At 50.4% G+C, this 13,548-nt stretch overlaps 1 protein-coding gene across 1 annotated transcript in view; it reads right to left on the bottom strand.

Annotated features, from left to right (window-relative positions):
• Positions 1-13,101, bottom strand: part of OPA3 (outer mitochondrial membrane lipid metabolism regulator OPA3) — a 46,778-nt gene extending 33,677 nt beyond the window's left edge. Inside the window, exon 1 of the mRNA XM_042970613.1 lies at positions 12,883-13,101. Within this exon, the coding sequence (XP_042826547.1) occupies positions 12,883-13,024 (142 nt within the window). The 5' untranslated portion in view covers positions 13,025-13,101. The remainder of the gene's footprint in view (positions 1-12,882) is intronic.
• Between the last annotated feature and the right edge of the window lie 447 nt (positions 13,102-13,548).

The raw sequence follows: 13,548 nt of genomic DNA, 5'->3' as shown, positions 1-13,548 counted from the left end.
CGCCAAGATAGCCGCCAATAATCTCTGTCTCCTGGCATTTACACCCCCGTAGTGTCCCTTCCCACATGACACTAGGGTTGGTCTGCGCGCCCAGCAGAATATGATGCAGCTGGCGGTGCATCACTTTTATAACCACAATTACGTTATAAAGACACTGACTCTTCAGTCTGGGACGCCCTCACTCTTGGATCACTCTCTTTGGGGGCAGCCAGCCGCCAGATCATGGGGAGCCCTGAGGAGAGGTCCATGTGCAGAGCAACCGAGCTCTTGGACCAACGGCGAGTGAGAAGCAGACCCACCAGCGGCCGTGGGAGCGAGTCGGCCAGGAAGCCCACCTTCCAGCACCTGGCCAGCCTTCCGCTGGAGAGACTGAGAGCCAGGAGCACTCAACGAGGCCCCACCCCAATTCCCCGATTCTCGGGAACTGTGTGCGCTAATAAGGGTTTCTTACCACGTGAAAAAGTACTCGACGTCACGGTTCATCAGAGAAAAGTTTGACACCCACTGGGCTGGCTAAAATTCAAGCAGTGCAAACAATGATTATTGGCAAGGATGTGGAACGGCCAGACCCACGCGGGAAAACTCTTTGGCAGCTTCGTATAAAGTTAAGAATACCTTTTTCTTTACCGTACGACTCAGGACACCTCACTCCTGGGTATCTCCCCGAAAGAAATGCAAACATACTCCCATAGAGACTCGTTCAAGAACGTTTACAGTCGCTTTCCCGGTAACAGCAACAACAAAAAAGGGACGTCCAAGTGCCCATCACTAAGAGAGTAGATAAAGTGCAGCATGTTTACATATTGGAATAAAGGAATACATAAAACAGCAGTAAAAGAAACAAATCACTGATACACGCAGCTGAAAGATCGCTCAAGCGTCACGTGGATAAAAGCTAGACACTAAGTTCCTATTACCTGATTCCATTTAGATGAAGCTAATGATGATGGTGAGAGAAGTCATACAGGGTGACAGAACAGGAAAGGAAAGAACTTCCAGGGGTGATGGAAACTTTTTTTTTTTTAATGTTTTATTTATTTTTGAGAGAGACAGAGTGTGAGCGGGGGAAGGGCAGACAGAGAGGGAGACAGAATCCAGGCTCTGAGCTGTCAGCACAGAGCCCGACGGGGGGCTCGAACTCGTGAACCCCGTGTGAGATCATGACCTGAGCCGAAGTCGGACGTTTAACCGACTGAGCCACCCAGGCAACCCGGAACTGTTTTTAGATCTTGGAAGTTGGTTATATAGGTACATGCATTTATCGGTGCTAATTAAACCACACATTTCAGATCCGTACACTGCATTTACAGAGACGGTATTAACAAAGAACACGCAAAAACCGAAATAACGAAACGTAAGAGGAGGAGTTTGGGAGGCCAGGGGCTGATTTCTTAGTCTGTATTGCCCCAGGGGACTTGTTTCTTTCTCTCTCTGAGACATTTCCCTACTCATAAAACCAGAATGATCATATAAACTCCCTAATAAAGTGGCTAATATCATTTGTTGAGATCACAGAAAGCATAATAAATGAAAACTGCTATTGGTTAAGAAATCATTATAAAGAGTAAATAGCCTCGAGCCGGTCCCTGCCCTGGACGCCCTTCCCTGGATGTGTTCCAGCCAGCTGAAAGCCCACCCCAACACTGCTCCAGGGGATACGGGATTTGTGGTGCCTCAAGCGGGGCGGCACCTTCCTCCCGCGGACTGACCCCATCCTCTACCACTGCCTCTGGGGCCCGCAGGGACGCACACTGCACCTGTCACCGGAGGAAACACGACTGGCTCTGTCTACCAAGCGACTGGGGGAATCCCACCTCCCCAACACGGGGTCCAGAGGATTCAGCAGTGGTGAACCCTGCCCTTCAGACTGGCCAATCAGACTGCCTTCCTCGGACTGCGGCGATTGGCTCAAGGATGGGGGTGTGGCCGAACCTGAACCACCGATTCAGCCTGGGAATTTGGGCGGAACTGCCGCGAAGAAGGACCTCTCTGCACCCCTGGAGTCACCAGGCAGGTAATGAATAGCCTCAGATGGCAGCTCCCAGAGAGCAGGGATTTTTGTCTGCTCTGTCGACTGCTGAGTTAGTCAAACCTCCTAGAATAGTTCCTGGCGTACAGCAGGTACTGGGCAAAGATTTGTTGAGTGAACTATACAAGCCTGTCCTCGTCCCAGAAAACAATCCCACCTCTAGATCCCGCCGATGCCTGGAGAGACCACCTCAGCTTAGTACAGACAGCGCCTGGGAGTGTCAGAGGCACAAGGGAAGCAGCTAATAAAGGGACTAAGAGTGCTCTAGGGATGCCATCTGGAGTCGGGCGGTCCCGGATTCAAGTCCTGCCTCTGCTACTTACTTGCTGTGGGACCTTGGGCACGTTTCTCAACCTCTCCGCGTCTCCACTTCCTCTTTCTCTTCCTGGCTAGCAGGGAAGCTGGTGCATTCAAGTCCTGTGCATGAACTGACATCAGGTTACTGAGCAGCTCTGCTCAGTTTCTTCATCCACTAAGGTAGTGTATCACGTTTAAGCCTTAGTGCTCGTGATAAGTAATGCTATTTTACATTATTCTTTCTTTTTTAAGATTTTCGTTTTGTTTTCAAGTAACCTCTACACCCAACGTGGGGCTTGAACTCACAACCCCAAGATCAAGGGTCGCATGCTCTACCAACTGAGCCAGCCAGGCGCCCCTACTTTATAGTCTTCTTCTTTTTTTTTTTAGAATGAGATTTTGTGTTTTACTTTATTTATTTATTTTTGTATATTTCTTTTTGAAGAGGGGAGGGGCAGAGAGAGAGAGAGACAGAGGATCTGAAACAGGCTCTGAGCTGTCAGCACAGAGCCCGACGCAGGGCTCGAACTCATGGGACTGTGAGATCATGACCTGAGCCAAAGTCAGACGCTTAACCGACTGAGCCACCCAGGTGCCCCTATGTTATTCTTTACTGTCTTATTAACAATATCTTCTCGGGGCGCCTGGGTGGCTCAGTCGGTTAAGCAGCCGACTTCGGCTCAGGTCATGATCTCACAGTCCGTGAGTTCGAGCCCCGCGTCAGGCTCTGTGCTGACAGCTCAGAGCCTGGAGCCTGCTTCCAATTCTGTGTCTCCCTCTCTCTCTGACCCTCCCCCGTTCATGCTCTGTCTCTCTCTGTCTCAAAAATAAATAAACATTAAAAAAAAATTTTTTAAAAACAACAATAAATTCTCCTGCCATTAGAGTCTAGAAGTGACACTCACCCCCCACTCCCCTCCCATATAGCACGTGGTGGTGTGTGACTGGATTCTGGCCAATCTGCAGTGAGGGAAGTCTTCTGGGGGCTTCTGGGCAAAGACTTCTCTACTTGAAGAACACGCTCTCATTTCCCAGCCCCACCCCCCATCCCTCATACAAACATACATTCTCTCTCTCTCTCTCTCTCTCTCTCTCTCTCTCTCTCTCTGTCCCTTGGACACTGCCATACAAAGGCATGATGTCTGGAGCTCCAGCAGCCCTTTGAAGCCTTGAGGAGAGTTACCGCCTGAACACAAAGATGGAATTGATGGAAAGAGTCCTCAGGTCCCTCATAACATCCCCAAGCCACCAACCCGACCACAGAGCCACCTTCCTCCACCAACAACAAACATCCTTCTGATTTCGGTTTAATTAAGGTTTACTGGCTGGGTTTTCAATTAATCACAGATGAGCGCCAACTGATTTGTATCTGGTTCTTTCTCTCAGGATAAGCATGTATTACTTTTGTAAATTTTAGTAAGTCGCTCCAGAAAACTTCGAAGGAAAAAACAAACAAACCCTAAAACCCAAAAGTAACCAAAAGTGTGATTCCATTAAAACAGAGAGATAATGACGGCAGCACATTCAGCACGGAGTCTGGGGCACACTAAGCCCTCAGCGGAGGGGAGCTGCTGCGGGTATGTGAGCAGCAAACGCAAGGCCGAGGTGGGTTTGGCAGCCGAGGGATAGCTTAGTACAGAGGGGGAGCGAGGGGGCTCCTGAGGCGGGGCGCCTGGGTGGCTCAGCCGGTTAGGTATCCGACTTCAGCTCGGGTCATGATCTTGCAGTTAGTGGGTTCGGGCCCCACGTCGGGCTCTGTGCTGACAGCTCAGAGCCTGGAGCCTGCTTCGGATTCTGTGTCTCCCTCCGTCTCTGCCTCTCCCCCGCTCACGCTCGGTCTCTCAAAAATACATAAATATTAAAAAACTGTTTAAAAGGGGGCTCCCGAGGAAATCACCACCTATATGGGGGCTTAGGGGCCTGAAGTGGGGCCAACCGGAGCTGGAGAGCAGGAAAAGAGGAGAAGCCAAGAAGCTGGAAGCGGGATAAGACTCCAGTGAGGGGCAGAGGCACATCCTGGGGGGCGGAGACATCAGGATAGGCCTCTCAGGAAATGACTAGAGAGTCTCAAGGAGGGGTGAACAAAGAGTAGGTAAGGTTTCTTTGGGGCATAGGAAGAAAATGTCAGGACTTCTGGTCATGTTTATGTTTTGAAGGAGGAGGAGGGAAAAGGGAGGAAGGAAAAGGAAGAGTACCAAGATGAAGGAAGGGGAGGAGGAAAAGGAGAAGAAACTGGGCTTTCCTAGGCGTAGACAGCTATAGGAGCTACCCTCTCAGCAGGCAGGTGCCATCAGCAACCCCGGATGCTGAAAGGGTGACACAGGCGCCCTCTCCTGTCCACTCAGCGTATTGCAGCCCGGGCAAATGGATTCCCGGGGATATTCCCAGGTTGCAAATCAACCAGCCCTCACAAAACGGCTTCTTAAAAAAGACTCCTGCTCAGAAGCCATGGACTAAAAACTTAACAATGTGAGCGCAAGCATAATCCAACAAATGCCTCTGCATAGGAAGGGTGGGGCTGAAAGATGAGCAGTGGGATTAAATAGAGCTGACAGCACACTTCTCTCGTTTGGCTCTCTGTGTTTCTGTTTGTTAGGTCTTTGCCAGCTCTGACCGCCCCACACAAAGAATGTCAAAACTACACTCTCACAGAGAGTTTCCAAACGTATTTAACAACGCCTGTATAAGAAAATATTTTTAGCAAGAGGGAAAATATTTTTAGCAAGAGGAAAAATATTTGGGGGGGGCATGAATAAACTAAACATTTTTATTTTGCTTTCTATTTTTTTAATGTTTATTTATTTGGGGGGATGCCAGTGCAAAGGGGGCAGGGGCAGAGAGACAGAGAGACAGAGAGAGAGAGAGACAGAGGGGATCCAAACAGGCTCCACGCTAACAGCAGCGAGCCCAAGTGGGGCTGGAACTCACAAACAGCGAGATCATGACCGGAGCCGAAGTTGGACGCTCAACCAATGGGCCACCCAGGTGTCCCTAAAAATTTTATTTTTTAAATATTAATTTCACACCTTCCAAGTGTTTAACATTTTTAAGTGCACACAGTATATATTCACAGTATTATATGTCAGCACTATGCATGACTAGGTAACTGCACACACGCACACACACACACACACACACACACACACACACACACACACGAGAACGTGCAACACGTTTCCTTAACGGGACAGCATAATAAAAGCGGCATCTGGAGGTCACCAGTAGCAGCCTGGCTGTCATGCAACATAACTCATGTGGTGCTCTGGAGATTATAAATAGACCCCAGGGAAGTGATTTTCAAATGTTCTCTCGCACAGGAGGATCCTCTCTGGACGGTGGTAGCAATAAAAATGTCCAGCCCTTCCTTCCCCAGATGGACCCAATCAGGACCTGCAGGTGGCACTCCTGGGCAGCTAAGGGGAGCACCCCACACCACTTTTTTCCCTTGAGATGTCTTTCAGCATACCAGTCCTCTCGGCAGCTGTGTTTAATCTGGCGTTTGTTTAGTGCTTGCACTGAATTCTGAACGTCCACTGTATGGGTCATTTCTCAAAGCTCTATTCGGCTCTTTTTCCAACTGCCTGGTAATTTCTGATGGCACTCATGTTTTCACATCCCTCCTAATGCGTCCCTTTCATATACAAACACAGGTATTTTACGTCCACATCTGATCTTTCTGATATCCACAACGTTTCCAGATCTCGCTCGTGGTGCCTGTTTCTCCACACAGTATGTAACTTTTTCTCAGAGGTGCCAGGACGCCACCTGAAGGGATTCTCCAAGGCTCAGGCAGAAAGGGGACTCCTCCGGGGAGGGCTCGTTTGTCCGTGTCAGGTGCACACAGCCTGGGTTCATTCTCAGCTTGCTGTTTCCAGGGCCTTTCAAGGGGTATAATTCAGGCCCCAAACCCACATGAGGGACCATCAGTGGCCACAAATTCTCACAGGAGACTTTTTTAAATCTCCCTCTAGCCCTAAGGCTGTGCCTTCCTCTGCAGGGTGGGTTTTTCCTAGTTCACCCTTTCCCTCAAGGTACCCCTTTCCTGGGATCTGGTTTTGCACCAGATGGTCCCCTGCCCAGAGTTCCCACAGGATAGCTCCTGTCCCCAGGGCCACGGGATTCTGTCAATGTCCCCAGAGTATAAGGCGGCTTCAGTACTTACTCCCCTCCTTGGCTCCTTGCTCTGGGAGGAGTCCATTTCCTTCCTTGCAAGTACCCCATGCATTTCAAAGAATGCTTTAAACATTCTGTGAAGCGTTAGGTAGTGGGAGGCCCTCTCCTAAGCCACACAGCCCTCTCTCTATTTGACTCAGATAACTCTGATCCCAGCTCCTAACCAGACACACATAATAACTGCTCCGTGCTAGTTAGAAATGTGCAGGGGAAAGCCCAGATCCTTCTGCCCGTGGTAAGCCTGTGAGAGCTGGCTGAGGAAGGGGGATCACTACCACCGCGAGGCAGGAAGTCCTGACCGTTCTGTTTGGCTACGACAGCGGGCCAGGAGCGCACAGTGAGAAGGATCCCACCAGAAGGCTTAGCATTAGGAGGATGATGATGATGGTGGCGACGGGAAAACGTTTAGGCAGTGCTTAAGGGCCGGGCACCGTTTAATGCTCTGTGGATATGAACTCATGGCACCGCTGTAACAATACAACATTCAGACAACAAAACTGAGGCCCAGAGAAGCTAAATAACTTGCCAGGGGTCACAAAGAAAGTGGCAGAACTGGGACTCACCCACAGGCAGCCCAGCTGCAGAGGACGGGTGCTTGGTCACTGAGCCACGCTGCTATTTATTGAACTTAGAACGTTCCAGGCCTTTGCTAGGGGTATTCCTGCAAGCAACAGACCCTCCCCATCAGACCTATGAGGTAAGGAGTCTGAAACACATCTCAGGAGGCTGAACTCAAGGTGTCGGCAGGGGAGAACACCTTTCCTTGCCTCTTTCAGCTTCTAGAGACTGCCTGCATGTCTTGGCTCACGGCCCCTCCTCCGTGTTCAAGACCAGCAAGGCAGCATATTCAAATCGTTCCCTCTCCCGTCTCCCTCTTTCACCTATAAGGACCCTTATGATTACACTGGCACACCTGGATGATGCAGGACCCTCTCTCCCTGTCCCCACACCCTTGATTTCAATCACACCTGTAAAGTCCCCTCTGTCACGGAAGTCAACCCATTCGACAGGTTCCTGGGATTAGGATGTGGACATCTTTAGGGGACAATTATCCCGCCGACTGTGAGTAGTAAGCCAGGAAAAATGACCAGTATTTTAGGAATAAACACAAACAAACCGGGATTTTCCCACTGCCCAGGGACGCCCCGCGGCCCCCCCAGAAGTGTCAGCAGAACACTTTGCAAGAGTGCTCCCAACATGCCTGGCGGCACCAATCACCAAACGTACGTATCTCGACCTCTCCCTCACCCCACCACAGAAATCTTTGCTTAAAAAGATCCTTGGGGCACCTGGGTGGCTCAGCCAGTTAAGTGACCGACTTCGGCTCAGGTCATGATCTCATGGTTCGCGGGTTCGAGCCCCGCGTCGGGCTCTGTGCTGACAGCTCAGAGCCTGGAGCCTGCTTTGGATTCTGTGTCTCCCTTTCTCTCTGCCCCTCCCCTGCTCACGCTCTGTGTCTCTTTCTCTCGAAAATAAACAACCATTTAAAAAAAAAAATTTTTTTAATATAAATAAATAAAAAGATCCTTGCTAGCAGACAGTCTTTCCTTTGCTGTCCTGCCCTCTGCTCCTGTGCAGTGTATTCAATAAACCTCTATCTCCTCTGTTCCACTTTCGTGAATTCTTTCCTCGCTGGTGCTGCTGGCCTCCACCCAACCGGGTTGCCCCACATTTGCTGGCCCTCGTGGGAACCCTCTGCCATCCAGATTTTCCAGGAATTTCTTGGGACATTCCCTCGTGGACCGATTCTACCCTCCTTGGGGAACTGACTGACGGTCAAGGTTACTCCTCGGTGAGGATCCGAAGCCCCAGGGGGAACCGGCCACGCTGCCCTTGCCCGAAAGGGTGAGGGATTTCCCCTTTTGCCCTTCAGAGGGATCCCTCCCTCCATCTCCTTTCTCTCTTTGGCCCTTCGGCGGCCTAACCCTAGTGCTCCTCAGACAACTGAAGATCTCTGGCCAGGGTGGCTCCCGCGTGTGGTCGGAACGTCCGAGGGATGACAGGTTGGACTGTCCGCGCCTATGAGGGCAAAAGACCCCTTTCCTCGGCTCTCCCGCTCCCCGAGGCCTCCGGTCCCAACGAGCAGCACAACTGCAGTGGCACCTCGTCCAGGGCAAATCCACACACATTATGGGCTGGTGGGGACCCGTCTCTGACCCTGGCTGACTTCAGCCACCTTGCTTCTTTTGGGTCCCCCCACCTTTTTTTCCTTTGTTCCTGTGGATCCGGCCACCATCTTGATCTATGGGAAAAGCATGTTGCTACACGTCTGAGTGAATCCAACAATTCCATGTACAAGGCACGGTTCAACAAGGATTCTGGCTCATACCATTGGAGGGTCCCCTCCCCCTAAATCCCGTGGACCTGGCCGCCGAGGAATTTCACTCCAATCGCCTATCAGCATGTTAATCTAATACCGTGCTCTGGTCCATAACGGCACAGAACCCCTGATGGGCCGACAAGTGGAGGCAGGGACGGCGCCCCCCAACCCCGCTTCAGCTTGAAGCAGCTACTGAGGATGAGGCCTCTCCCCTAAATGCCAAAGACCTGTCATTGTGGATCTGTCAGCGGGGAATGGAGAGGCCGCTTTTAGGCAACGGGCTTGAGCAATGGAAAAGCAAGTAAGCGAAAAGGGCCCGCAGGGACCACTGGACTGAATGCACACAGGCTCACGAGGTGACCCACCTCAGGACATCCATAGGCCCCAGCTGACCGATGGGCTACTTAACTGGGCACCCGTATCGAAAAAGGGAAATTCCATACCTTCCCATACCTCCTCCCTCTCCCCCCTTAGCTATAGCCCCCCACCACTGCCGCGGAGCAGACGGTCTCTCTTTTGCTGCTCCCTTACAGTGTGTCCGATAACCTTCTATCTCCCCAAGTAAGTAAAAAAATCATAAAGTAAAAAGATCCTTGCCTCCCCAACACAGCGTATCATCGATGACTTACGCTTCTTGTATTTACTGTTCTTTCCTCAGAAGTACCTATCTACCACTCCGGCCTCCGTTGTGAGAACACAGCCAGGCCCGCCCTGCTGAGTCCAAAGCATCTCAGCCAAAGGCACAGATGCTGGATGTGCTGGTCAGCGCCCGGAGGCCTGACCCAGGAGAACGCACAGCTGCCATAGGATCTGGAAAATTCTGCTCACACAGGTTGGGGGCCACGGCACGGGGAAGACAGCAAAGGGAAAATACCAAACGACATGATTTTTAGAGTGTAAATATAGAAGAAGTCCGTGCACTCTAACACCTAATAGCACCTCTAACTAAATCTATTCCCAAGCTGAATTCCTGGTCTTTTCTGTCCAACCTGACCCCTCTTGCAGTCATTGTCACACCCAATCCAGGGGAAATCGTGCCAGCGCCGCCTTCCAAACAAATATACTGGGTATTCATTACTAAGGGGAAGGAAGGAAGGAAGGAAGGAAGGAAGGAAGGAAGGAAGGAAGGAAGGAAGGAAGGAAAAGAAAGAAAGAGAAAGAAAGAAAGAGAAAGAAAGAAAGAAAGAAAGAAAGAAAGAAAGAAAAGGAAGAAAGAAAAGGAAGAAAGAAAGGAAGGAAGGAAGAAAGAAAAGAAAAGAAAAGAAAAGAAAAGAAAGAAAGAAAGAAAGAAAGAAAGAAAGAAAGAAAGAAAGAAAGAAAAAGAAAGAAAGAAAGAAAAGAATGCCGTTATAGAGCAGGATCAGCAAACTTTTTCTGAAAAGGCCACGGCGTAAATATTTTAGACCTGTGGGCCCTAAAACCCAACTCTGCAGCCACAGGCAATATGCAAACAAATGAGTGTGGCTGTGTGCCAATAAAACTTTATTTACAAAGACGGGCAGTGGGCTGGATTGCTAAACCACGTCACAGATTAAACGATACTAAGGAGGCGTGACAATCAGGCGCAGTGCGTGATCCTTGAGCAGACCCTAGATTAAAAATAATAATAAACCACTAAAAAGGACGTTTTGGGGATAACTGGAGAAATCAGAAAATGAGCTATGTATTAAATATTAGCTATATATTAAGTGATATCGCTATCAATATCATTGTTATCAATGTTAAATTTGTGACATCGGTGCTGCGTTATATACGAGAATGTCTTTGTTGTTAGGAAACACAGACTAAAATATTTATGTCCGCAACTTATTTTCAAATTGTTTAGAAAAAGAAGAGTGTGTATACATATGCACACGCATGTATGTATGAGAGCGAAACAAGGCAAACTTGTGGAAAGCGAATAACTGATGAACTAGGTGGTAAAGGGTATGTAACTGATGATCGTACCATTCTTCCTTTTTTTCTTAAATAACTTAAGCTTTTTGTTTTCTAAGTGTATTTCTTTATTTTCAGTGATCTCTACGCCCAACACGGAAGGACTCACAATCCTGAGATCAGCATCTGAAGCACCAGCCAGCTGCCCCTACACCATTCTCTCTTTCAACTGCTCTGCGGGTTTGACATTTTTAAAGTGTTTTTGTTTTCTTTTTAATTTATTTTTGAGGGAGAGAGACAGAGCGTGAGTGGGGGAGGGGCAGAGAGAGAGAGGGAGACGACAGAATCCGAAGCAGGCTGCAGGCTCTGAGCGGGCAGCACAGAGCCCGACACGGGGCTCGAACCCACGAACTGTGAGATCACGACCTGAGCCGAAGTCGGATGGCCAACCCATTAAGCCACCCAGGCGCCCCTGGGTTTCCCAGGTGAAAAAACATCTCCAGAAACGGAGGCCTCCTCCCCACTCACCTTCTACCTAGAGTACTGTGGTCAACTCCTCCCTGCAGCCACCTTTACCCTAAGATTGCCAAAAGGCTCCTGTTAAAATATAACTCAGATCCTGTCCCTCCTTGGCTGATACCTTCCTGGGAGTCCCACCCACTCAAAAGGAAAACCAAAGCACTGCAGGGACCCACGGGCCCTGAGCAACTTGCCCCCACCTTTCCACCCTCAGTTTCCTCTCTACCCTGTCTCTTTGCTCAGCCACACTGGCTTCCTCACTGCTTGTCAAACGTTATCAGGCAAACTCTCACCTCAGGGCCTTTGCAAGTGCAGGAATGTTCGTTCTTTCTCCAGATACCTGCACTGCATGCTCCCTCCTCTCATATTCTCACTGAGGTCTCCCTGCTGCCCTCTCTAAACTTACAACCGTTCCCCCAGACGGTTCTCCTTTTGCAGCCCTGATGCTTCCTCCCAGAGCAAGTACTGCTATCTACTAGAATTCAGAGTTTAACTACTTATTTTATGATCTGGCTCCCCCTGCCCCCGCCCCAAGAATGCAAAATCCCCAAGGCCAAGATTCTGTGCCTTTTCTTCTTTTCTGTATCCATAACATCTACACAACAGCCTTTTCTCAGTACCACAGACTGACTTAGCATTTTACAGCCATTTACTCCTCACAACAGAAGCGTTCTTGACCGCATAAATGAACACGTAGCGGACCCACAAAATGGGAATAATTTTGTGAGGATTTAATGCCAGGAGGCCTGTGAAGTGCTCAGCATAGAGCCTGGCACAAAGTGAGTGCCCATTAAATGTTGCTATTATATAATGCCCACTGCACAGAACACTGAAGCTCTGAGTGACCTGGCCAGGAAGGCGTGGGGTCCAGATTAGAAGCGATGTCAGTGTGACCCAAGAAGCCACTTCCTAAACCACGGTGCTAAGACACGGTGTTGGGGAGAAAGGCAGTGGGAGAACCCAGAAACTAGCGCTGGGAATCCAGAGGGCAGGGTTTTTTTTTAAGTCTTGACTCTGGCCCAAACTCCCATGTGTGACCTCGGCAATTCCCTTCTGGTCTCGAGGCCTCAATGTTCTCTGCTGTAAACTGGGGGAGTCATTTCTCTTCCCTGACATGGGGATGTAACAGTGCGAGGGTCAAATGAGAGAAGTGATAGGGGAGCACTCTGGTAGCTGTGAAACCCGACGCTTTTCCATTCTAAGATCTGCACCTCTGGCAGAGGCCTCACAAAATATCAAAGCACCAAGAATTCTAGGCCCTGGAAAGCAAACTTTAGGTACCCAGACTTATAAGGACGGCCTGGCAAACGACCCGATCAAGTCTCTCCTTGGCCCCGCCCCTAGTTCCTCTCAGTCCCAGAATGTCCCGCCCATATTACTACTGCCCCCTACACTATGGGCTCGTCTAGACGTCAGTCTTCACGTGCTCTCTTCCTCTATTGGCTGATATTCCTAACTCGGGCGAAGGCGCCGTGCCCTGCCCCCTGCTCCACGGCCGTTCTTACTATTGGGCTACCCGCATGCCCCTCTTCCAAGGACCCTCCTTATTGGCTGTAGAGCTTTGCCGGTTCGGGCTGTGATTGGTTGGAAACAGAAGTCCATCCCCTGAGCAACCACCAGAGAGGGGTTGGAGAATGGAAAGGTTGGAGAGATGTGGGGTCAAACTCACGCTGAGCGGGCGGGAGGCAGATATAGGTCTTGAAGAACTCGCTTCGGCGGGCGGCCTCCTTAATGCGGTTGGCAAGCGGCTTGCTGACCTGCCGAATTCCCAGGTATAGCAGCTTCGCCATAGGGAACGCGCCTACCACCATCTTGGCGGTCGCACGGGGCACGCGCAACCTTGCCGACTGGGCGGGGCGCCTCCGATCTCTCCCTCCTCCTCCGCCCGTTCGTCTCCGTGCGTGCGTGCGTACGTGCGTACGCTCGGGGAGGGGGCACTGCAGGGGCGCCCCCTGATGTCACCGCGTCGACGCTGACGCTTGACGTCCGATCGTTGAATATGCAAATAAAAAGCGGAAGTGAGGCGGGTCAGGGGGCGGAGCCGTTAAACTGCTGCTCGCGGGAGCGTGGTTGGGTTCCCACGCCCGCTTTGGCTGTTGTCACCGTGTTCTTTCGTGACGTCTTGTACTTAGGTGGCTTCCCCGCTTAAAGGAGTCTCTTAATTAGTCCTGATTAGGGCTAATGAGTCCCAAATGCACTTTCCCCGCAGGTTAGAGCCCTCACTGGGAATAAGAAAAAACCGACCATGAAGTCATACAGACCTGGGCTGGGATCCCAGCTCCGCCCTTTGCTTGCTTGTGATGTTAGGCGAATGATGTAACCTTTCTGGGCATCA

The sequence above is a fragment of the Panthera tigris genome, chromosome E2 (genome assembly GCF_018350195.1).
Source record: "Panthera tigris isolate Pti1 chromosome E2, P.tigris_Pti1_mat1.1, whole genome shotgun sequence".
NCBI classification, from domain to species: Eukaryota; Metazoa; Chordata; class Mammalia; order Carnivora; family Felidae; genus Panthera; species Panthera tigris.
Note: the sequence above shows the minus strand (reverse complement) of the source record. Positions and strands in the feature narration are given on the sequence as shown.